At 49.9% G+C, this 23,724-nt stretch overlaps 10 protein-coding genes across 10 annotated transcripts; 4 read left to right on the top strand and 6 right to left on the bottom strand.

Moving 5' to 3' along the window:
* Window positions 1–746: 746 nt before the first annotated feature.
* N7500_001856 (sucrase/ferredoxin-like domain-containing protein) lies at window positions 747–1,657 on the top strand (the record flags this gene model as incomplete). The annotated part of the gene is made up of 2 exons (XM_056673002.1): window positions 747–893; window positions 962–1,657. The coding sequence occupies 2 exons, from the start codon at window positions 747–749 to the stop codon at window positions 1,655–1,657; spliced, it is 843 nt and encodes a 280-aa protein (XP_056536521.1).
* A 321-nt stretch (window positions 1,658–1,978) lies between these two features.
* N7500_001855 (leucine--tRNA ligase NAM2) lies at window positions 1,979–5,020 on the top strand (the record flags this gene model as incomplete). Its single annotated transcript, XM_056673001.1, has 3 exons — window positions 1,979–2,470; window positions 2,553–2,693; window positions 2,744–5,020. The coding sequence occupies 3 exons, from the start codon at window positions 1,979–1,981 to the stop codon at window positions 5,018–5,020; spliced, it is 2,910 nt and encodes a 969-aa protein (XP_056536520.1).
* A 1,219-nt stretch (window positions 5,021–6,239) lies between these two features.
* On the bottom strand, window positions 6,240–7,373 carry N7500_001854 (SDR family oxidoreductase; the record flags this gene model as incomplete). The annotated part of the gene is made up of 1 exon (XM_056673000.1): window positions 6,240–7,373. The coding sequence occupies one exon, from the start codon at window positions 7,371–7,373 to the stop codon at window positions 6,240–6,242; it is 1,134 nt and encodes a 377-aa protein (XP_056536519.1).
* A 206-nt stretch (window positions 7,374–7,579) lies between these two features.
* On the bottom strand, window positions 7,580–9,471 carry N7500_001853 (Sec1 family protein; the record flags this gene model as incomplete). Its single annotated transcript, XM_056672999.1, has 3 exons — window positions 7,580–8,218; window positions 8,274–9,299; window positions 9,361–9,471. 3 exons carry the CDS (start codon window positions 9,469–9,471, stop codon window positions 7,580–7,582), a joined length of 1,776 nt encoding a protein of 591 aa, XP_056536518.1.
* A 282-nt stretch (window positions 9,472–9,753) lies between these two features.
* N7500_001852 (lysophospholipid acyltransferase) lies at window positions 9,754–11,602 on the top strand (the record flags this gene model as incomplete). Its single annotated transcript, XM_056672998.1, has 4 exons — window positions 9,754–9,775; window positions 9,831–9,875; window positions 9,938–11,056; window positions 11,118–11,602. 4 exons carry the CDS (start codon window positions 9,754–9,756, stop codon window positions 11,600–11,602), a joined length of 1,671 nt encoding a protein of 556 aa, XP_056536517.1.
* An 898-nt stretch (window positions 11,603–12,500) lies between these two features.
* On the bottom strand, window positions 12,501–14,717 carry N7500_001851 (putative serine-rich protein; the record flags this gene model as incomplete). Its single annotated transcript, XM_056672997.1, has 1 exon — window positions 12,501–14,717. The coding sequence occupies one exon, from the start codon at window positions 14,715–14,717 to the stop codon at window positions 12,501–12,503; it is 2,217 nt and encodes a 738-aa protein (XP_056536516.1).
* A 1,241-nt stretch (window positions 14,718–15,958) lies between these two features.
* N7500_001850 (CAAX prenyl protease RCE1) lies at window positions 15,959–17,185 on the top strand (the record flags this gene model as incomplete). Its single annotated transcript, XM_056672996.1, has 4 exons — window positions 15,959–16,010; window positions 16,059–16,099; window positions 16,182–16,562; window positions 16,646–17,185. The coding sequence occupies 4 exons, from the start codon at window positions 15,959–15,961 to the stop codon at window positions 17,183–17,185; spliced, it is 1,014 nt and encodes a 337-aa protein (XP_056536515.1).
* Window positions 17,186–18,557: 1,372 nt separating this feature from the next.
* Window positions 18,558–20,669, bottom strand: N7500_001849 (Carboxylesterase type B; the record flags this gene model as incomplete). The annotated part of the gene is made up of 5 exons (XM_056672995.1): window positions 18,558–19,617; window positions 19,667–19,760; window positions 19,925–20,008; window positions 20,078–20,212; window positions 20,246–20,669. The coding sequence occupies 5 exons, from the start codon at window positions 20,667–20,669 to the stop codon at window positions 18,558–18,560; spliced, it is 1,797 nt and encodes a 598-aa protein (XP_056536514.1).
* Window positions 20,670–21,160: 491 nt separating this feature from the next.
* On the bottom strand, window positions 21,161–22,332 carry N7500_001848 (uncharacterized protein; the record flags this gene model as incomplete). The annotated part of the gene is made up of 3 exons (XM_056672994.1): window positions 21,161–21,515; window positions 21,588–22,096; window positions 22,165–22,332. The coding sequence occupies 3 exons, from the start codon at window positions 22,330–22,332 to the stop codon at window positions 21,161–21,163; spliced, it is 1,032 nt and encodes a 343-aa protein (XP_056536513.1).
* Window positions 22,333–23,152: 820 nt separating this feature from the next.
* On the bottom strand, window positions 23,153–23,488 carry N7500_001847 (uncharacterized protein; the record flags this gene model as incomplete). Its single annotated transcript, XM_056672993.1, has 1 exon — window positions 23,153–23,488. One exon carries the CDS (start codon window positions 23,486–23,488, stop codon window positions 23,153–23,155), a length of 336 nt encoding a protein of 111 aa, XP_056536512.1.
* Window positions 23,489–23,724: the final 236 nt, after the last annotated feature.

The following is a 23,724-nucleotide window of genomic DNA, read 5'->3' as shown; positions in this document are numbered from 1 at the left end:
TTGGATCGTGCGCCCAATGGCTCGAGACTGCATCAACCTCCCGCCTCAACCATACTCCAGCAAACTAACAAGTACATCGATTTCTCGACGTAATATTCCTTGAGTGGTTATTTGTGGGATTTTTTTTATTGCCATAAACATTCCAAGCTTGAAAGGTCTCCATCACACAAGAGTCGTTAGGGAAGCTTTCCCCTTTGGGAAGCATATGCCCCCAAACTTAGACACATTTGTTTTTCTGGAAAGTGTTCTGGTATAAGATTCCTTCTATCTCAGCTCCGAGCTATATCCTTTACTTCAAAGAAAATGAAAGCTTCATGAATACTCATAATTGTTGAGATCTGCAGATCAGGCGAATCAACGGGGGGGGATTTGATAATCTCTGAATCTCCGGATCTCCGATTTCTCGGACTCGGCACTCGGACATTAACACCTCTCTTGTTTTCTGGACATTTCGCCTTTGAATTTCTTTACCTTCTACCAGTCTATCCAGAATTTTAAATTCAATGCGACCAATAATCGCGCAACCGCTCACGCACGCCTGGAGCGGGCGAACTTATCGAAGTTGCCAGACAATTCGCCTACTATCCAGCACCCCTCAGCACAGCAACAGACTCCGCGCGCGCCTGGAAATCCCGCCGCCCTTCCCAGTTACCAAGACATGTCCTGAACCAAGCTGTAATTGCCCACCTACGCCCGCCCTACCGGAGGGTTTACCGATCGATCATGAACAAGCCTTAAATGGGACGATGGCTGCCTACGCGCAGCAGATTCTCGTTTGCACAGGACAGCCAGACTGGACGAGTCGCATTGAGGATGATGGCGAGAATAAAGGCTGGGGCAACCTTGTGAGGGGACTGAAGAGCCTGCTAGGTCGTGGCGGGCCGTATCTTGATGTAAGTGAATCATATAACCCGACAAAGGATGCGCGAACTCTCGCTGATTCGAGATCTCATGGTTCCAGCCTTTCAACAATGTCTTGGTCACGAATTCATCTATTGCGCCAGCTGCAACTTCTTCTCCCGCCTCCGCGTCGGCATTCCTCTTCCCGAGCTTTAAATACATTCCCTCAATACCCGTGAAAAAAGCCTCATCGCTCGCCCAAACAGCCGATCTAACGACTTTCGTACGCGCATATCTTCTCCCCGAACAACTCCACGACATGCATACCTCTCTCCCCGCAAGCAAGCAAGCAGAAATGACCCGATCCCCAGACCTAGCATCAAACTTCCCAGGAGTAGTCGATATCAAACACTCCCCGACAGTATTAATATGCGGACATGGAGGCCGCGATATGCGCTGTGGTGTCATGGCCCCCGCCTTGGAAAGCGAGTTCAAGCGCGTGCTGCAAGCGCGAGGATTTACCTCCGCGGGCAGTGAAGGGACCACAGTGGATGGCCAGAACCACGCTAATATTGGTCTTATCAGTCATGTTGGAGGACACAAATATGCTGGCAATGTGATTGTTTATATCCCGCCGAAGACGACACTGGGAACCTCTTCAGAGCCTCACCCGCTGGCGGGTAAGGGAATTTGGTACGGCCGTATCGAGCCCAAGCATGTGGAGGGCCTTGTTGAAGAGACTATTCTAGGCGGGAAAGTGCTTGCGGATCATTTCCGCGGTGGCATTGATAGGAATGGTGATATTTTGAGGATGTAGATTTAGGATAGAGTAAAATGTACGATACATAGCGATCTCAATATTGCAACGTATGACCCTATTCAGAACATCGCCAAAAGATCAACCCTCATACAAATATCAAAGGACCTCGGCATCTTCACAGCTTCTAGAAACATGCCTAAAGTATGTTGTATAGCGCTGATACGCTAGTCCAAATCGGGACTAGAGCTATCCGGGCTCCGGGGAAGTTTTGAAGATGCGCAGCGAATCAAGCCATACCTTCAAATCGCGGACATGACCAATCCCTCCAATCAATTCACCATCTAAACATCCCAGGCACACAATGATTAGACGGCCATCATGCAATCTATCTTACGACTCCGATTAAACAGCGCCGTCGCGCCTGGCCGCATTCACGCGCGTCCGATCCAACGAGCCCTCTCACCAGTCTACACCCTAACCCGACTATCCAGCACCTCAACCCGCCGACTGGACCTCCCCGCCCTCGACAAAAAATGGCATGCAAAATGGGAAAGTGACCGCGCCGTGCCGCGCTCAACACCGGGCGAAACACAGAAACCCAAATCCTATATCCTGTCCATGTTCCCATACCCGTCCGGCACGCTGCACATGGGCCATTTGCGCGTCTACACGATCTCAGATGTGATCTCGCGGTTCTATAAAATGCGCGGACATGACGTGCTCCATCCTATGGGGTGGGATGCTTTTGGACTCCCGGCGGAGAACGCGGCGATCGAGAGAGGTATTGATCCTGCGGTTTGGACGCAGGCCAACATTTCGAAGATGAAGGAACAGTTGAGATGTATCTCGGCCGATTTTGATTGGGATCGGGTACGTTGGTGTGATTTATCTGGAGTCGGCGGGTTGGTCATGAGTTAGTCTGGATGAATGGCTGATTGAGATTCATGACTAGGAACTGGCTACGTGCGCCCCGGACTTTTATGAGCATACCCAGCGCATCTTTCTGATGTTGTATAAAAAGAATTTGGCGTACCAGGCGGAGGCGTTGGTCAATTATGACCCTGTTGATAAGACGGTCTTGGCAAATGAGCAGGTAAATTGGAATTGGAGGGTGAAATTCGATTTGATCTAATTTTCATCTAGGTTGATGCCAATGGATTCTCGTGGAGGTCTGGGGCTAAGGTTGAGAAGCTGAACTTAAAGCAGTGGTTCTTTAAGATCACTGATTTCAAGGAAGCACTTCTGAAAGACCTCGACTCTCTTGCTGGGGGATGGCCGGAGCGTGTCCTCACGATGCAGCGCAACTGGCTTGGGAAGTCTTATGGCGCCAAAGTCACATTCCCTGTGACCATCGGACACGCAGGCGACCAAGTCGATGTGAATGTATTCACTACCCGCCCAGACACTTTGTATGGCGTGGAATATCTCGCACTTTCTTTGAATCACCCAATTGTGTTGAAGGCTGCCGAGAAAGACGAGGCACTTCGCAAATTCCTGAGCGAAGCTTCGTCGCTTGCACCGGACTCCAAAGCAGGATACCGGCTGTCTGACATTGAGGTGTCTCATCCGTTGTGTAAGATTGATACAGAAACGCCTCACTTGTTGAGGAAGCTTCCTGTCTTTGTGGCTCCTTACGTTCTTAGCGACTATGGCGAGGGAGCAGTCATGGGTGTTCCGGGCCATGACACCAGGGATATGGCGTTCTTCAAGGAAAATGTGGACACCGACTCGATCCCAGTTGTTATCGAGGCCGAGCCAAGTGGTAATGATGCAAACAGTAGCGTCATTCCAACGTCGAACACGAAAGCTTTCACACCAGAAGGCTTCTTAACTTCGCGCTGTGGGAAGTATCAAGGGCTACACTCTAAGGAGGCATCAAAATTGATTGTCAATGACCTGGAGCAGGTCGGCCAGGCTGCGTTTGTGGAGAGCTGGCGCCTGCGGGATTGGTTGATCAGTCGCCAGCGATACTGGGGCGCGCCAATCCCCATAATTCACTGCGGGGACTGTGGCCCTGTTCCAGTGCCCGACAAGGATCTTCCTGTAAAGCTGCCGAAGATCGAGGGAGAGTGGCTCAAGGGAAAGAAGGGAAATCCTCTGGAATCCTCAGAGGAATGGCTCCACACAAAATGCCCCAGTTGCAATGGTCCTGCTCGGCGCGATACAGATACCATGGACACCTTCGTGGACTCGTCCTGGTACTTCTTGCGGTTCTTGGACTCTGATAACAAGGGAGCTCCGTTCTCTCCTGCAGTGATGCAGCCGGTGGACGTGTACATCGGTGGTGTCGAGCATGCCATTCTGCATCTTCTCTATGCTCGATTCATTTACAAATTCCTCTCTCAGTCTGAGCTTTCCCCAGCTACAAACGCTGCTTCCCCTGCAGAACCATTCAAAATGCTTCTCAGCCAGGGCATGGTCCACGGAAAGACTTTCACTGAGCCCTCGACTGGCCGCTTCCTCCTCCCGTCCGAAGTTGATTTGACAAATCCCGATAAGCCTTTGATAAAGGGAACAACAGTCACCCCTAATATTTCTTTCGAAAAGATGTCCAAGAGCAAGTACAACGGCGTGGACCCTACAACCACCACATCAAAGTACGGCGCCGACGCTACTCGCGCACACATCTTGTTCTCCGCACCAGTCAGCGAAGTTCTGGAATGGGACGAAGCCAAGGTCGTCGGCGTCGAGCGCTGGTTCGGTCGACTTTGGAAACTTGTCCAAGACACCCAGCAGACCCTAACGGAGGCATCATTCTGCGTCTCAGAATCAGATCTGAAATCCTCTACTACACACGTCGCTCCCCTCCCGTCGTCTCTCCAGGACCTCAGCGACTCCGACGCAGACGCAGTCCTAGCCACCCATAACACCATCGCATCCGTCACGACCTGCATCGAAAGCAACCCCTACAGCCTGAACACGGTCATCTCGGACCTAACAAAACTGACCAACACTCTGGCCTCGAACCCCGCCTCCTCCCCTCTCATCCTTTACCTATCCGTCTCATCCCTCCTCCGTCTGTTAGCCCCCATCGCCCCAGCTTTGGCCTCTGAATCATGGGAAGTCCTGCACGCAACGACAAATACCAGCTCTGCAACACCAGTGCCGTCAGTCCTTTCGTCGCCCTGGCCCAGCACCCTCCTCACCTCCGACCAAGCGGAAACCCTCTCATCTCGCGGCGGCCAAACTGTCGCTGTTCAGATTAACGGAAAGCTTCGCTGCGCTGTGACCATTCCGCGCATGGAGACTCAGTCTCCGCAGGGCAAGAAAGCTCCCTCACAGGAAGAACAGGATTGGATTGTCAGCCGTGTCTTGGGGACTGCTGAGGGGAAGTTGTGGCTTCAGGAGAAGAACGATTGGGAGAAAAGACGACGGGTGATTGTTGTCAAGGGGGGTAAGCTTGTTAATGTTGTTTTCTGATCTCCCTTTTCTATATAGATGTGGGATTTGTATTACTATCTTCGTCAGATTTGTATATTAATTCTGGTAGGCATTGTACAGAGCTTTCTCTTCTCCCTCATTTCCTTTTGGCTTAAGTGCTTAGGAACAGTAAAGAAGAACAAATCATGTCGTATACCAAGAGTAAATATCACATCACTGTGAGAATGGCATGCCCAGGCCGCTCCAACATATCGTGATCCGTCAGCTTGCTAGTCGACCTACCTCGGGAAAAGTCTCATTTTAGAGAGTTCCTGAGTTTACCGCGCATTGCACCACCATAGCTTTCTATCATAATGGATCTTGGACGGGAGCTGAATTGAGAACACCAACATCGACAAATGGTCGTTGAAGTGGGAAATTGTTCCAGCATGCTGCGCAAGCGCAAATTTGAGCCAATGAAGCGATGATACTGCTTGATATTCTTTCCTCGATGGAAATTTACTCCATTTCACTTGAATCTGCGTACATATGGACCCTGAGGATGAAGCAGGAAGAGAAATCTGGAAAAATTGGGTTATCTGAGCTGAATGCCCTGTTTAAAGAACATTTGATACATGACTCATGGGACGGAAAAGACCCAAAGGGAGAATTCAAAAGATGCACCATCCTGGCAGGATCAACAAGCTAAGCCAACCGGTAATAGCAAAGTAGATCCACCACTCTATGAAGATGGGAGGCCAGGAGTATACAAAGTCAATACAGCGAAGCAAAATGGAAAAGAGAGCCATGGAAGCAAACCCTACCTGCAAAGCCCTTGTCGAGAAAAAAAGGATGAATATGGAAGAAAAGAAGTGTGGACGTTGGTCCATGTCCTAGAAGAATAATTTTGGAGAGAATTGCTCATATTTTAAAATTAATAGATGTTTCTGTGCCGATGCCTCGAGTCTAAGCATACATATGTAGTTTGGAGCTCAATATGCTGGACAAATGATATAGAATTTGGGATCTACCAAGGAGGCAAGCATTCATATTGCGTACAGTATTCATGTAATATAGTTCGTTAAAGCGTAGCCTCGAAGTCCGAGGGCGATAAAGCAGATGCTCGTTTGTTCGGCGAATGAAGCATTCAACCCCAGAAGGTCTATAGAGGTTCCCACATGAGAAACCCCCCACAGTGGGAAGATGTAGGAGAGCTATCCTCTTCGGAAGCTTTTTGATCGGATTTGGGTATCATTTGAGGCATTGACGAGTCCCAAAATCATCTATTACCCTTTTCACTCCCTTCAGCTTGAACAGACCTATCACGCCCACCACCAACCGGCTGCGTCTCCCCCATCGGGAAACTGAGATGTTTCCAATCCTCAATCTCCTCAATAATACACTTCAACCGATCCCGTATACTTTCCACAGCATACGTCCCCAGAATCAGCCTCAGTGGCGGGTAAGAGCAATGACCAAGCTGCCAAACCAGATGCGCCGCCTTAACCGCGCTAGCAGGCTGCTTATCACCGAGCCACATGAGCATACGTCGCGCATGCGCCGCCGGCGACGTAGTCGTATTATACGGCTCACTGGGTGGCTTCACCAAAAAATGACCGTAGAGCGGCAACGGCGACGACAGATGATGTTCGGAGGGGTTATTCGCAAAAGCCCCGGGAGTAACAACATCCGCATTATCATCACGACGCATATGACCGGGCTCGACAAGTGTACCCTTTATATTAAAACTATCCACCTCATATAGCATACTCTCCATCAAACCCTCAACGGCATATTTGGAGGCGCAGTAGGGTCCGAGACCCGGCACGCCGAGCGCGCCAGACGTCGAGCTGAAAATGAGGTACCTCCCCGCGCGACGCTGGCGGAAATGTGGTAGAGATAGCTGGATCATGTTCAGGGTGCCTGTGAAATTTGTTTCGAATTGGTTGCGGATGTCGAATTCATCTTGGTCTTCGCAGGCGCCGATCACGCCGTAGCCGGAGCAGTTTGCAATGATGTCGATTCGGCCGAAGCGTGTGATTGTTTGGTCAATAACGCGCTTCACAGTCTCTCGCGCTCGTACGTCGCATAGGAGTCCGATGCAGTTCGCCGATTCAAGCTCTTTCATCGATGCGGGGCTGTTCTCGTATGTGCGTCCCACTGCTGCTACTAGGTCATTGTTGGCGAGGGCGGTTTTTACTAAAGAGCGGCCCATGTGGCCGGTTGCGCCGAAGATCTGTAAAGGTGGGTTAGTGTATTGGTGCTTTTCGTTGCTTGAAGGGTTGTATACCAGCCATACGAGGGGTTTGGCGGGATTCTGGGGGCCGGGCGGATCAGTGGTTGAAGGGAGATGAAGTCTTGGTTCGCGCGATGGTGGGGAGGAGGGTCCTCCTTTTGGGGATGTCTGCTCCATGTTGTGGCTCTCAGGTGAGGGGAGAAGAGGAAGGAGAAGCTCTCCGCATTTGACGTTTCTCTTTACGGGGCGGAATAGCGACAAATGTGAAATAAATTGTGCCGGACATCATTCTTGTCCGGTTCTCTTTCTATGAAAACGACCCATTTCCCCACGACTTTACTTGATATAATGCTATTCCAATACCCATATACACACTAAAACAATTATCGTCCCACCTCCCGGCGCAGCCGTCCCGCAGCCGTCGTAGGTCCTGGTTCCGGCCAGGTGCCCACTGCATCGTCAACCTCTTCCAGGAAGGTGGTACTGTTGTGAATGGAAGTGCCACCCAGAACGACTCGTACACCGGGGGAACTGGCATTGACCTGCGCCACCATCTTGGCCTCCTCATACGTGGTACCACCAACCATAAAGATGATGATGTCTTGCGGCTTGTCCCGCGTGTGCCCACTACCCTCAAGGAAGGGGTATTGTAGTTCCTTCAAGCGGCCTTTGATGAGGTTCTGAAGAGTCACTTCCAACCGAGGGGAGTGTTGCGTGTAGACATTCTCGACGCCTTTGAGACCCTTGAAACGGTCTCTTGCGCCGGAGAAGAAGGATGTTGACTCAAACAGGTCGGAGAACCCGCCTGCGACTGGAGGGGCTTGGAGGGAGTGGTGATAGGCGAGGAGCTTGGGGATAATATTTACGCGGTTAGATGAGACTTCGCCGGCTGTGATGAGGAGATCAAGGAGAATTGGTAGCGCGTTGTTGGGTTGCTTCTCATAGCGGAGCGCGTAGAGAGCCACCAGGCGCAGTTTATTATCAGATGGCACATTTGGCAGCGCGATGATTCGTTGTAGTGACTGGTGAAAAGTGAGCTCGTGAGCAAAGCATCATCAATTTAACGTTTCAACATACCCTAAGATCATTGGAGTGGTTATCATTGCATGCCAAGCTCTGCTCCAACTCGCTCACATCAAGGAGAGTATCCTCACCGACGCGTCGACTGAGTTCGCCCACTAGGGTAACATGCTTGCTCACATTGCCAGCCAGCTTGCGGAATTCAGGATAATCCTCCACGAAACGCTTCATGTCGGCAATAGACTCAATATTCGCAGTGCTTTGTGTTTTAGTTTGGTACTGCTCCACATATTCTTTAATGTTCTGGCCCAGATCACCAAAGTTCTGATACATATTCTTCTTAAAGAATGGATCCTGGTCCTGAGCCAGGACAATCTCTTTCAGTTCCGGTCGGATGTCAGGTACATCCTGTAGATCCACGCGGCCATTGTTAATACCAAGCATCTCATGTACCATCGCCTGGTACGTCCATTGAGTGAGCAAAGGAGTGATGGGATCATCGCGACGGTCAAGAACGAGTAGGATAGGCGGTGTATCCGTCCGGCGGAAGTTAAATAGCTGCTCCTCCTGCGTGATGTGGTATCGGACTTCCGTCGCCAATTTGCGGGCCAAAAGGCTGTTCTTTTCATAGCGGATAAGCGGGTTCTTTTTCAAGGCGAGGAGCAGGGCCAGAACCCCCTCCGTGGCTCTTTGTAGTGAATCCGGGTTCCATAAGTCCGGCGATTGGCTCCATATCCGTTGCAACGGGAAACCCATACCCAAAGAGCAAAGGTCCGGGTTTACCACAAGAGAATCGGCAAACTGTTCCTGAACTGACTGAACGACCTCGTGGCTGTCCGCTTCCGCAAGCCGCTCGAGGGCAGATTTGCGGATAATGTTGCTAAGGTAAATGTAATATTCGCCGTATTTAGGTTCTCGAAGCTCGTCGATCAAAAATTGAATAGAGGTAGGTGATGGTCGCACAAAGCAGATACATCGCAGATGTCGCATCTTCTCGCGCGCGGTGTTGTCCAAGCGGTCGATAAGGTAGACCTCATGATTGAGGAGGGCGGATTGAGTAATGGCCGTGGAAACAATAGGGACCTAGAATCATAGTAGTTAGCGATCGAAATCAGTAGATTTCTGGCAGGGGAAAATCACCCACTGTCTCGCTATCCAGAAGCAAGATCTTCATCTTTGATGACGAAGCTCCTGCCGACTCACCCACGGTGACCATCTTGGAGATGTACCCCGAGGCAGCCGCGACGACGTCCATGGTCGGCAGATCTGGGAATTAAATTTAAATTGAATTGAGTTGCAGTTATACCCGCTCCTGATTGAATCTGCTGGATCTGCTGGATCTGCTGACGCTGTTGAAGCTGTTGAAGATCGAGGCGATGATTGTGGAGAGAGCGGGAAGTGGTTGGGGGTGGAAATTCCACTTTCCACATGACAAGCTGGTTTTCTTGTTTTTCCCCTTGCCAGTTTTGTTTCTTCACCTTAAATCTTCTCTTCTTTTCGATTTTGTCTGTTTCCTTCCCTTACTACAAGGTCAACAATGTTGCCCTATGTAGATCAGAGTATGTCAGCTCCCAAGCTTAAGCTCCTCGGTCTAACTAACCTCTCCCCCCGCAGTATTTGAGGTGCCAGCTCGACTGACTGGCGCATCGACTGATGAGCGTACGATGTTTCATTTCCACAGGCTCCCGACCTTGTTAGCAGTTTCTGACCCCTAAGTCCAGTCAAGTTGATCGGCTCATTCCTCATCTCATACCCACTGGCCGCCCTCCTCAAACGTATCCCCGACGGCCAACCCTGGAGAAAGAATGCCTTCATTATCGCCGTCTCGTTGTTCTATATAGTTGGACTCTTCGACCTCTGGGATGGTCTGCGCACCCTACTCTATAGTGCCGCGGGCACCTATGCAATCGCCTACTATGTGGATGGATCACTGATGCCATGGATTGGGTTCCTTTTCCTCATGGGCCACATGTCGATTAACCACATCGAACGTCAGAGGGCGAACGAGAGCGGGGCCGTTGACATAACTGGTGCGCAGATGGTCCTTGTCATGAAACTTACCTCGTTCTGCTGGAATGTTCATGACGGTCGTCTGCCTAAGGACCGACTCTCGGACTCGCAGAAGTACTCTGCTATTACAAATTTCCCGGGGATTGTCGACTACCTGGGCTATGTCATGTTCTTCCCTTCTCTCTTCGCCGGTCCCTCATTCGAATATGTGGACTACCGCCGTTGGATCGACACCACGCTCTTCGAAGTCCCTCCGGGCACTGACCCCTCCAAGGTGCCACCCACCCGAAAGAAGCGCAAGATCCCTCGTAGCGGAAGACCTGCTGCAAAGAAAGCCGCCGCTGGTCTGATCTGGATCTTCGCCTTCATCCAGTTGAGCTCATACTTTACCGTCGACTTTGTGCTTTCGGACGCGTTCTTGCAGTATTCCTTCCTGCGTCGCGTTTTCAACGTGCACATGCTTGGTTTTACCGCTCGCACTAAGTACTACGGTGTCTGGGCTTTGACCGAGGGTGCATGTATTCTATCCGGTATGGGATACAACAGCTTCGATCCGAAGACAGGCAAGGTCTTCTGGAACCGACTGGAGAACGTTGATCCGTGGGGCATGGAGACTGCGCAGAACTCGCACGCTTATCTGGGTAACTGGAATAAGAACACCAATCACTGGCTGCGCAACTACGTCTATCTCCGCGTCACGCCCAGGGGCAAGAAACCCGGCTTCCGCGCCAGCATGGCTACCTTCGCCACCAGTGCGCTCTGGCACGGTTTCCACCCAGGATACTACATGACCTTTGTTCTGGGCTCATTCATCCAGACCGTGGCAAAGAGTAAGCACGACCAAGATATCTCCTCCATGACCTACCCCTCCAAGAACTAACCGTACAATAGACTTCCGCCGCTACGTGCGCCCCTTCTTCCTTACACCGGACGGCACCAAGCCAACACCAAACAAGCGCTACTACGACATCCTCAGCTGGCTAGCAACACAGCTAACCCTCTCCTTCGCTGTTGTTCCTTTCATCATCCTCAGCTTCGAAAAGTCTGTCACTGTATGGTCCCGTGTCTATTTCTACGGCATCATCAACTGCGCCATTTCATTGGTCGCGTTCGCCTCCTTCTCCCCACTCAGAACCTACCTTGTCTCCCAGCTAAAGCACCGCAACCGTCCCTATGTCGGTCGCACCACTAGCGCCGACTCTGTGCGTCCGCCCGACCTTGGCTTGCCGAATGATCCTGAGCGTGACTTTGACGAGGCTGTTGCTGAGATCAGGGCCGAGATTGAGTTCCGTGCTAGGCGGGGAAGTACGGTTAAGATGCCTACGGGTGAGGAGTTGAAGGCTGCTGTTGAGGGGAAGATTGGGCGGAAGCTGTAGGTGACAGTATTGGTTGAGTCACTGTGAGTGATGGATTCATTGGATAGCATGGGATTAAAAGGTCAATTTGAATTGGCTCATGGGGGTGTCTTTTGGGTGTTCTCCGCTTTGCTGTGAAAAAATAACTAGGAGTCTTTTCTTGGTTTTATGTTTTTTAATGACTTGATCGAGAATGGTCTCTCTCGTTGAGGTCAGTGAATGTGTTTATAGATTTCAATTTCCGGGGCATGGGTTGCTTAGAAAATAGCAGCAAGCTTTTATTCAGTTACGGTCAAGTATACCAAGCCAAGTAAATTGTGATGCAATATAGAACGCCGAAGAGAGTTAATTCGCAGAGAACGAATACGCGTATGCGTATGCGTATGCGTATGCGGTAAAACAAAATTCAACATCGAATTCAAGCAGTAAAAAGCAAACTCACAACAAACAATGTATCTATTACACGAATGTGTAGCAGAAATGCAAACAAAGGCAGTCGCCATGCATAGGAATCCAGCAAACATATGAGGCCATGGACAAGTCCGAAGGCAAAAGTTGAAATGCACAGAAAGATGTAAAACAGAAGAGGATATTTATGTGCGTTGAAGTCGTGGAATCGTTCAGAAAAGAAATGTGCAATCAAGGAGAATGCAGAGAAAGGAAGAAGGAGAGCATAGAAGCAGGAGGCTAAATAGTCAATAACCAAGAAGAGAAAGAAACATCCAGATCACAGCAAGGAGATGCCTGGAGTATTAGTGCACAGCAAGGAGAAAAGAAACCAGTCGACTGGTTGAGGGAAATCAATCCCAAGAAGAGAAGAAAAAAATTGAGGATAGCCTCAAGAGTTGAAAGTCCAAGTCGTAAGAGCGCCAAATAGTCAAGATCGCGATGAAACGCAGTCAAAATGCGGTGAATAACCCTAAAAACCCGTGGTAGTCCCAATAACAGCCAACACAATGATAACAACAACAATAACAACCCCAAGGGAGATCATCCATCGATTAAGATTCCTCCACCAGCGCGCATTATCTCTCCTCCTTTGCTGTAAATTCACACACTGGGCCTCAAGCGCAGCACCAACATCCGAACTAGACTCATACTCGACCATCTGCGGCATCTTCGGTTTCGGCGGTAGTGGCAGGAACGCTGCAACACACCATGCAACAGGGCAAATAAAACCCAGGCAGAATGAATAGACCTGGATATTTCGACGACCGAAAACGGGCTCGTTGCGAGAGTCGAGGGATGGCGCACGCCATCGGCTTGTCGAGCGTTGTAGAACACGTCGGTCTGGGATGAGGTGTGGTGACCAACTGTGTCGGAGGCGGTGGAGGTGGCTGCCGGTGAACTCGCCGTCCTCGGGCTGCGGTGAGGGGACCCAGTGGGCGCGTGGATCGCGCGGGTCATTTTCTAGACCGCGCTGGGCAATTGAATTTCGCTGTGGGGAAGATGCTATGCGTTCTGGGGAGCGGGGGCGGGGGACGTTAAGGGGGCCTGGGACGAGGTTGAAGACGCTTGAGTTTGAGGTTCCGGTTCCTGGACGCGTGGATGGTGGGCGGGTAGATGGAGGGCGGGTAGATGGTGGATAAGTAGATGGTGGACGAATAGATGATGGACGGCTAGCATCCATCATGGAGAGTGTTGAGTTGAGGCCCATTGGTTCGCGTAGGTAATAGACTTTTGCCCAGGTTGGGAGGATGTTGAGGATTGTGCTTGTCCCCGTGCCTGGGCGTTGAAGGCTGCGGGTGCTGTTACTTCGTTTTGAGCCGGAGGAGAGACTTTGGGAGAACACTGGGCGAGTGGGGAGCTTGGTCAGACTGTCGAGGCGCTCATCCTCGCTGTCGTTTGAGGAGTCGACGAGCCAGACGGAGGATCTGGTTGTTTCTGGGTTTAGGGCTGCTGGTGGTGGTGGGGTCGGCTCTGTCATTTCGCGGTCTGAGTCTGTGTCTGCTTGTCCGGCGAGGTTACTTAATTCATCAGCGGACCAGACGGATGAGACTGTTGATAGGTGCGGGTTCCAGCGTCCTGATGCCAGGTGGGGATTACAACGTCCGGATGGGGGGCCGGGAGTAAAGTCGCGTTCTGATGTAACTGATGTGCCGGCACGGGAGCTTGAAGACGATGGCGCGCGGATCCGCGGGTATTGAATAGGCACGCCATTGTCAATGGCTGCCTGCAAGTCAGAAGCGGAGCGGAGGCTGCGCGAAGAAGAAGTTGCTGATTGGGAACGGCTGCCTGATGGTGCCCTGGATGATGAACGGAATGAGGCTATTGATTGCGCGGGTGGGCTGGAGTGGAATGAAGCGATGGACTGGGCGGGTGGACTGGAGTTGAATGACGGGGAACCATAGCTTGAATGATCCGATGAAGCTGGTTGGAAGGCATTTTGGAACCAGGGTGCAGAGCCGACATGTCTGACGACAGTTCCTCGTGAATTATACGAAGAGAGGGAGTTTGTTCGTGGATCTGACTCCGATGCTGTAGCCGAACTGTTGAAGTTCACGCTCGAGTTATCCAGCATAACAAAGTTCGGACTTGACGGGGCCCCGTGTTGTTCGAGCACAGGGCTGGAATAACTAGTGACAGACTCCGCGGAGGACTTTGGCGACATGGATGACTCGGAGACCACGGCTTTGATAGTTGGCGTGGTCGTCGGCAGGACCATCATCTCGTCATCCGAGTACTCGGGTTCTGAACTCTCGGACCCATAGTCTGGTGCTTTCCCCGCGTCTGGCAACGATGACTTGCTGGAGGACGGGTCGTCATCCCACAATTGCGGAGGCGAGTTGCCGGTATCCACGGTGGAGGATACATCCCAACTCTCACCAATTGAGTGGTCTCTCGGGCTGTTGTGTGTCGGTTGGGTGAAAACCGGTGGGGAATATGCCGACGATCCTAAATGATCTGAATAGCTGAAGCCGGTGTCTGATATGTATTGTTGTTGTCCTTTGCCGGGGAGAGGTAACAGGATCTGCTCGGGTCTCGTCGGAAATGGGGTCGCAGTGTACATATCAAGCTCCTCGTTCGGCACCATGCGCAATGACTGGGCTGGGGATCTTTCATTTGAGTGAGAGGGGGTACGCTCGTGCAATGCCCTTCGCGCGCGAGGCGAGGTCGACCGAGCGGGAAAAGACATTATTTGGACTTTATAGCATTGATTGAAAAGACGGGATAAATCAAAGGCGAAGGTTGACAGGCGTCAAGCTGTAAACAAGAGGTCAAAATGAGTGGATTGTTCAATGTTTGTTTTCCGAGTATTCGAGGTAAAGAATGTGGTACCCTTCGATATGGGTTCTATAGGCTGATGTTCATCAAAAGAGCGTGGGTAGACGTGCAGAAGTTCGTCAATTAGTTTGTTTCAAACAAAAGCCATTAAAGAGCGACAGGAAAACAATCATTAGAACGTTTCAAAACAAAAAAGGGACACGAAAAGCACAGGAGTAGGAAGCACGAGAAGCAGAACTTGAGACACTTGGATGAAGGGGGAGGATTTTGTTGGCCAGCGGTGAGCGTCTAAGCAAGTGAGATTCGATTGAGCCAGACCGGCAGGGGGTTATGCAGGCTGCATGGGCTAAGGGAAAAGAAAAAGGCGTTGACAATTGGGGGGTTCTGAGTGATTGGTCAAAATGAGAACAAAAGTACTGGACAATTCACAATTCGCTCGCTTTTTTTTTTTTTCGGGGGGTGTTCGTGAGTTGTTTATATCTTTATATGGACTTGGTACCTGGACTATCAAGTTTAATATACAGATATCCATATTTATGCGGAGTTTCAGTCATTTCAGAGCCACAATTGACTCCTTAAAACATGTTTACTCATTTAATCGCGTGGTTTATGTGGATCCTGTGTGCGTTGTCCCTGATCCTGATGAACTGCCACTAGTTTATAGCGTCAGGGGGGGCACAGCCGAGAGGAACAGATGCTAATAATAAATACGGAGTACGAAGTAATGAAATGTACAAATATTGATATCCTCGTGATCGGAGAATATAAATACCCACGATCCCTCGCATTTGACTTGCAATTCAGGAGCTCAATAAGGGGGGAGAGCTTCGATTTTCCTCCCGGTTTGGCACGGTCCACTAGTTCGAATCAGGTTTTGACACTTTGTTGGTGAGACATATTCCCTGGGTAGAAACTCACATATAGGAATGGAAGACAACATATATGTCCAGTCTACGGAGTATGGACTCGAGTATCAAGAACAATCGTAGGCGTTCGCATTGATGCTGTATCAAAAGATGACAGTACCATACTGTATTGTACTACTTCCAACCAATCACCAGCCCATCCTGCGTACGGTAGGAACAAAGAAGGGTCTTTCCAACTGTCCCATCAACCCCATAAGAGACCCATCTCCCACTCCAAACTCTTCACATGGCGCCGGTAGGAATAATGGCTCGGCTTAAGAGTCTATACTTCAAGCAAGGTATGTAGGGGACTCGTGAACAAAAATAGTGTCAACTAACCAATCTAGATGAGCCTGCTCTGTCAGAATATACGGTCGCCCTTCTGTCTGTATGTAGAATTCCTAGAACTGAAAAGAAAAAAAGACGAAAAACTGTCTACTCTGAATCCTTGTATCTAACTCCCCGTTCAGGTCATCCTCACATTGCTTTACGTGGTGCCATTCTATCTCTCCCCAAAAACACGCCCATCACCGACTCTCAGTCGCGATGCACCGTCCGTGATTCGCGCCCGCATCCGTGTAGTCACGGGCTCCTGTATCGTGAGCTCAGTCTTTGTTCTCTGGCTCATTGTTGAGAAAGGGAATTCCTCCATCGGCGCTGGCATTCGACTCCTCGGCTGCTGGCCCGTCGGTGTGCTAGAGACCTTTCGGAGTCTTCTCCTAACGGCCATCCTGTTCCTGGGCCCACTCTTTGAGCGTGGCATTGTCGAGGGCGAGTGGAAGTTCTGGTTTCGTCCTAGTAGGCTCTCTGAGAGTCTCGGTGGCTGGATTGGCTGGAGGAATTATGTTGCGGTAAGCACCTGCATCTTTTGTTTATTTTCCTCTTCTCTCTTTCTTTTTTCTTTCTCGGACTTCCCAATCTGACATCCCCCTAGGGCCCCTTCACAGAAGAAGTCATCTTCAGATCCGGGATGGTTTCGCTACATTTGCTAGCACACACCTCGCCGGTCCGAATTGTGTTTCTTGTGCCGCTGTATTTCGGTATTGCGCATGTGCACCACTTCTATGAGTTCCGTTTGACGCACCCGGATACGCCAGCTTGGGCTGCGCTGCTGCGCTCGCTCTTCCAGTTCGGGTACACGACTATCTTCGGTTGGTATGCGACTTTCGTCTATTTGCGGACCGGCTCGTTGCTAGCCGTTGTTCTCGTCCATGGTTTCTGTAACTGGTCTGGATTACCGCGGTTTTGGGGACGTGTTGAAGCCGGTCAGCCTATCGGGCCCCCTATAACAAGGGGGAAGGAGGATTCTGATGAGGATCTTATCGGGGTTCGGGGTGGTAATGGTTTGGGTGTTGGGTGGACGATTGCATATTATGTGCTTCTTGTTGTCGGGGCGCTTGGTTTTGCTCAGGGCTTGTGGCCTTTGACCGAGTCTTACCATGCTCTAGTTTCATTTTCAGGGAAGTCGAACTAGATTGGGCATAACTTGTGAGTTCCACCTTCGCCGGTACCTTTTGGTTTGCCCTCGGCATCTTCTTCTTTAGGGCTGTCATATGGTGCTCTAATGAATCTGCCATGAATCAGCCCTGAAGGCATATATATCTAGAATGGAGGGTTCCCTGGCAAACGTTTGGGCGATGGACGTGTTGGGTCTGTACAGCATTATCTAGCACTTCGAGTCGATGCATTTTGTCAGCCAGCACAATGATTTCACAGTCAGAAAATATGAACTGACTTGCATTTGCATCAAAGTCAAGCTAGTCATACTCTACAGCATAGGTTATATCGCCAGAATAGGTGATTTAGCATCTCCATGCAAAGCAACCGAGGAATAAGAGCAAGCTGAGCCAGGCGTTGGAAAGGCTTCAGTATATTTTGTGCAAATGTCAAAAACTTGTTTCAGGGAAGAAATGTAGCGTAATGTCCCCCATGTACTTGGCAGGGGTAGTTATTATTCTTACCCCATTCGCACCCAGGTCTTGTAATGCTACAGCGGCGCTCACCTGTTTCTCACCCTACCACCCAAATACAGAACATCAGCAAGCCATATGTCAGTGAGCTGATAGGCTGTATACTCCGCATTATGTGTACCTTCATTAACCTTCCTAGTCTACCTAGGTCCGTTAGAGAATATGCATAGCTTGATATATTCTCACACAGTCGGGTTTTGATGATTCTAACACTTTGTCTAGTGTACGAAGTCTATAGGGTGTGACCTCCTTGACTTGAAGTAATCTCTATATGGGACCGACATATCTCTTGTAAGTAAAGGATTAAGAATATGGGCGATAGCTTGGCATTAATGATATAAATTGACATTTGATTCAAAAGAGAGCTAGGCTGTTTTTAGGCCGTTGTTACGTCGATGTGGAGGATCCCGGACTATATATGCATATATATATATATATGTTTCCACTTACAGGACCTTTTCATGTCTTTTCCAGTCGCCTCCTCAGGTTTTGTCGACTTCTCATTTGCATAATTAGCTGGAAAGAGAAAAAGGCAGTACTGTACAAAATGTCAAGTGTTGGATGTGAACGCAAAATTCATGCACCATCCCTTGTGCATGGGGAGGGAATCATCGAGTAGCCCTGGCTTCCCCAACACAACCTTGTCCCCTGATCTCTACGAAGCGAGTTTGTCTTCCATCCCTACCCGAGACAGTAGGAGTAACGCATATACGGTTAGTCCGGATAGGAACGAACGTGAGTTTAATAGCTTTAGGTTGAAGCGGCTGACAAGAAGATGTTCGATATTCCCTAAGAGCGGGCACTCCACGACTACCTAAATAAGTCAAATCAGGTGCATCACCGTCCCAGGAAAAAAATAGCAAAAGGGTCTGCTCGTCAGACCCCTGCTTCCTCTCTAAACTGTTGGCTATTGAGAAATGCACAGCGACTGAACAAATTTTCCCAATGAAGTGCTTTCTCTGCGTCGGTCATGGCCTCCATGTCAGCTCCAGTATCTTCGCTACATGTAGTGGGCACCGAGCCATGAGGCCCACCAAACAGCTGGAGCGAGATATGGCTAGGCACGTCGCCTGTTGAAGGTTTCGCAAAGTCTTTCGAGAAGGCAGGCGGCCATGACTGAAGCCGATCGTCTGAGGCCTTGGGATGCACGAACTGAATAATTGTCCGACTGAAATCTCGAGCTAGCGCAAGCTGATCGTCCGAGTTATCTGCACCGGCCCCCAGGTGGTCATTGACGAACAAGTAGGGGATATCGCTGAGATGAGCCACACCCCACATTGACACACCCATGAAATCGAATACTGGCGTGTATCTGGTTTGATTGAACTCATACAGCCGTACCTGTGAGGCTCCTACGCCTCCATTTTTGACGTACTGCCAAGTAAAGTCAAGGACTGGACAAGTGAACCAGATGTCGCGATTCAGCTGGGCAGCGCGGTAGTACTGCGGTGAAAGCTGGCCCTCATGCTCTGGCCTGATCATGTGTTCGAAGTCCTCTAGAGGGTACAGATGTAGGAGCTTCTCTTTCGTGGGTGTTGAAAGCTTGTGCAGCCAGAGTCCAAAACTACCTAGAACTTCGTCGTCCGTCGCAGTAGTTGGAAGTGCGTACCAAGCGCCGTCGTTTGTGACCCAGGAAGCTATCAAGGGAATTCCTTTGGTAAACATTCCTTTGCGCGTCAGCTCTGAGGGTCTATCTTGAATAAAGTCATCATCGATTGTTGGGTAAAAGTATCCTTCACCGAAAGGCGGACGGGCTGCGCGAGATGCAGTGACTGATAGGTTGGTCAGTTGCTCAAAGGGAACAGCCCGGAGACACTCTAGTGTCTGCAAATCTTGACCGCCGCCGCATCCTACTTGCTGTGCAATCGCAGCCGTGTTACTCGCAACCAGCTCCGGCTGGCTGTTGAAGTTCAGCCCTGGACCGCCAGACATCATTCTAGGGCTGTGGGTTAGCGTTGCGCAGGTTTAGGCCTCGACTCACTCACACTCCTTGCTGAAATGGAACATCTCGATCCCCACCAAAGGCCGTTAGCTGCAGACCAATGTCACTGGCCCCCACGCTTTGTCCGATGACAGTGACTAGAAAGCGCCTCAGTATATTGGTGATTGAATACAGGAAACGGTGGCTGAGTATACCTTTATTAGGGTCACCGCCAAAAGATTCAATATTGTCGCGGACCCCTGATTGCTCGACGTTTCAGCTTCTTATGGTGAGTGATATAAGAGAGCAGTGAGGTACGTACACTCTAAAGCAGCACGCTGGTCTCGAAGCCCTGCATTTGTGTCTTTCCTCTCAATCATTGTTTCGCTAGTGGCAAACCCGAACACTGATATCAATCAGTAATCTATCCACAACCGCAGCGAAGAGTCTTATAGGGTTTTGGTGCATGACTTACAGCCGAGGCGATAATTTATGCCAACATACACTAGCGGCTGCCCATCAGCAGCAGCAAGATTGACCAAGCCGTCAGGTTCATAGAGAATATCGGAAGCTGAGCCTAAAGCATGGCCACCTGTCTGCTCATTAGCGTCTGCAGCGCTTACCTCCAGAGCAGTACACTAACCTCCATGAATCCAAACCGCAACTGGAAGTTTGGCATCTTTCTGTGTTCTTGCCGGTCTCGCAATTCGCAAGCTCAGGCAGTTTTCACTAATGTCAGTCACCTTACTTGTGAACGGAAGTATATCCCCCGTTGCTTGTGGACACCAGGCGCCAGCCCTGGTTGCGTCAATGACAGATCCCTTCCCTGGTCTTGTTGGGACGGGCGCTGCGAAACGTCGTTGCCCTGTGGGCGCCTCAGCGTAGTAGATGTTCTGGAAATGCTCAATCCCAGCAGGGGAGAGACTGCCCAGGTATGTGATATCTCGTGTCGAGTCCACTACCTTGAGACTGGAACTTGAAAAAACAGTATTGAAAAGTTCCTGGTAATATATTGCGATGATTGCCAGAAGCACGGCTACCACAGACGCAAACAAGCGGTTAGTCATCGTGACCAGAAAGATATCAGAGGCTAAAGGTCCTAAACCTTTTGAATTATCCCTCGCAATAAATGAGTGAGAAGATAAGGAAAAATCAGAGTTGAGGTGTCTGTAAGGGGTTGATGTGTACCGATGTACTGAGTACGGATTACTACATACTACGGATGATCTGCCGTTAGTGGCGATCATGCCTAGATGCCTAGCTGCCCTGCTTGGGTATGTTTGCTTTTTACGTTTTCTTTGTTTGTACGGTCCATATACCGGGTAGTTACATTTTCATATGGGAAACCCACGGCCCCCAGGGTGAACATGGCCTAAACTTTATGAATTTCTTTTGATTTAGTCTTACTCCCTAGGAATTAATATGCATTACATTCGTTGAATAGAATGGGATCAAATAGCAATCTTATAGATCCCTCCCCATCCCGTACTTCCTGATTCCTGATATTACATTCCCTGGGGCTCTGGCTAGCGAATCTCTATGTCTGAGCTCTGCCCGCTCACGGGCCCTCCGGTTTTGCTTCGTAAGACCCTTGGTCACGATGTGCATAGGATCCACTCGCACTGAAATTTGTGAGAGGTGTTTTCCCGTCATTCGTTGATGCCGATGTAGAATGTCCAAGGAGGCCAAACTCGCCATCCTTTGACCGACCAAAACGACGATATAGAGTATCGCGGCATTGTCCAAGGACAGGCCCAAAGACTGGCATACAGCAAACAATCATAGCCACATTGACCTCGATCTCTGACCACAGAATAAAAAGTGTAAAATCGGCAATGAAATCAGGGTTATCTTCCTTGTCATAAGATGTCACAAGATAGATGTATGTCCTCGCAACGCCTGCGCCGATCGTGCTATAAGACCCCAGGGTGAGCATTTACTCATTTCCTGACTCTCCACAGGGTAAGATTAGAAAAAAAACTTACAATATTCCGACCATAAAAACGCTGGTAACCCCGATCTTCTTCTTAATCGACATTTGCAACTTCCAGATGATCGGCACAGGCATAAACATAATCACAAAATCCGTCAGCAAGTCCGTCCCACAGAATACCGTCAGCATGTTTAGCGTATCAGTACATTCGGTCAAGAAGAATTTGATCGGTGCCCAGTTCCAGTCCCAGTTCGTTCCGCATTGAAACAAGGTTGCAAAGAAGAACGATATACTCCAGGCAGCGACAATCCCAATCATAAACCAGCAAAAGAGCTGGAACGAGCGGATAGGACTTAACATTCGCTTCCAAAGCAACAAGATGGAGAGTTTGATTAGTCCAAAGGCGATTTTTTCTGTTGTCTGGAAAGCATATTTATATTTCTGGACTAGGACTTCGAGCGCGCTGGGTTGAGGCCAGTTGTTTAGAACTATAGAGTGACCGGTTATTGCGCCTTGTATTATGCCCGAGAGGAAGATGCCGTTCAAGGCGAGGACGAAGAACTGTTCATGTCAACATCAGTATAGCGTTGCTGAAAATCCCGGACTTGTATAATGGAAGATAGACACACAAGAGAAGACAGTGCGAACCAGTCATCAGGGCCCGGGGGTATTTTAGTGAGTCGTCTGGAGTAGAAGCGAAGCACTACTGCGAATATCCCTGTCAAGAAGAATATCGATGTCATGACTATTAACCCCAGACGGTCATTGACGAGTGGGAGGGCGCGGTGGTATGCCATGGTTGGCCGCTTCTCGGCGAAACGCGCGAGCGCTGAAAACTCCGTCCTTCAAGCTTTGTTGGATTGTATAACAGATTCTGATACAAGTCAAATGAAGCGAGAAGAATGAGTTCGTATACCAATCAGGTATTCAAGATGACAAAATTTGAAACGTCTGGCTAGTAAAAGGGATCAAGATGATGATTTCCAAACGATAATCATCTCAGGAATGGCTATACAACATAGGTTGTACAAGCACCAGGGAGGCACCCAGGAATGACAGTGAGCTCGGCATGATTACTTGATTGAGAGGGTCACAGGCAAGGTTGACCGGGAAGGGCAAAAGCTCTGGTGGTTTGATTTGGAACATGTTGGTGCATGCCTTTCGAGAGTAACTGCAGGGGGGGCGAGCTGCAGCATGCCGGGGGTGTCCATGATTTGATTTTATTCGCGAAACTTTTAGCGTGGAAGATCGTGCTGCCCCTCTACTCGACATATTCTTGTAATCCTTATCTAGTCAGTTAATTCTGGAGTCTGCCCACAATGGGAATTTCATCTGAGGACAAGGAAGAACACACTGGTCTTCTCAAGGATATCGACACGACCAGTCAAGATCCAGGCCTACCTGCAGATAGCCTTGGGAGCGAGAAAACCTACAGGCGTCATTTTCTCATTCTGGTCCCCATCCTGCTTCTATCCCTCGCTGCCAACATAATCACCCTCTCCGTCATCGCCTCGAACCACAAATCCCATCAACCCCCCATCAAAATACGCCAACCTTCATCTCACCCACACAGAGCCCTATGTTCTCCTAACCGACTACTCCTCCCACAACACAGCTTTAGCCGACGCCCTCTGGCACTCCATCAATATTGACAGCGGGGTCGTCGCTCTCTCGGATTCCTTTGCTGCATCCCATAATCTTCGCTCGGCGCAACGATTTCCCTGGGATACAAACAAAGGAATCTATATCCTTCATGGCTTCCACAACCTGCACTGCTTGAAGATTATCTACAATAGCCTTTTCGAGTTCAGGACCGGCCAGGAACAGTCGAGGACCTGGCACCATATCGCGCATTGTCTTGATGCGTTGAGACGACAAACGCTGTGTGATGCGGATGATACGCCTAGGGCCACGGAGAGAAGGGCTGAGGTTGTGAGTGGAATCGGACAGCATCGTGTTTGTAGGGATTGGGGGAGTTAGAAAAATGGGCGAAAGCTCATACGGCTTGCTATAAACGCCCTGAGAATCCCGAGGATGAGGTTGGGTTGAAGAGATTCATGCATTGCCCTGCGGGGAGTGGGTATGTGGTCGATGAGGGGTATATTCCCACGGAGGAGATCTTGGTAGGATTACCCGAAGAATCTATTGCAACGGGGGTGGCTGGGAATGTATAGAGGGTATAGTTACGA

Source organism: Penicillium coprophilum, assembly GCF_028826855.1.
Source record: "Penicillium coprophilum strain IBT 35676 chromosome Unknown utg000002l_segment0_segment0, whole genome shotgun sequence".
NCBI lineage: Eukaryota > Fungi > Ascomycota > Eurotiomycetes > Eurotiales > Aspergillaceae > Penicillium > Penicillium coprophilum.
This window is presented reverse-complemented; position numbering and strand designations above follow the sequence as displayed.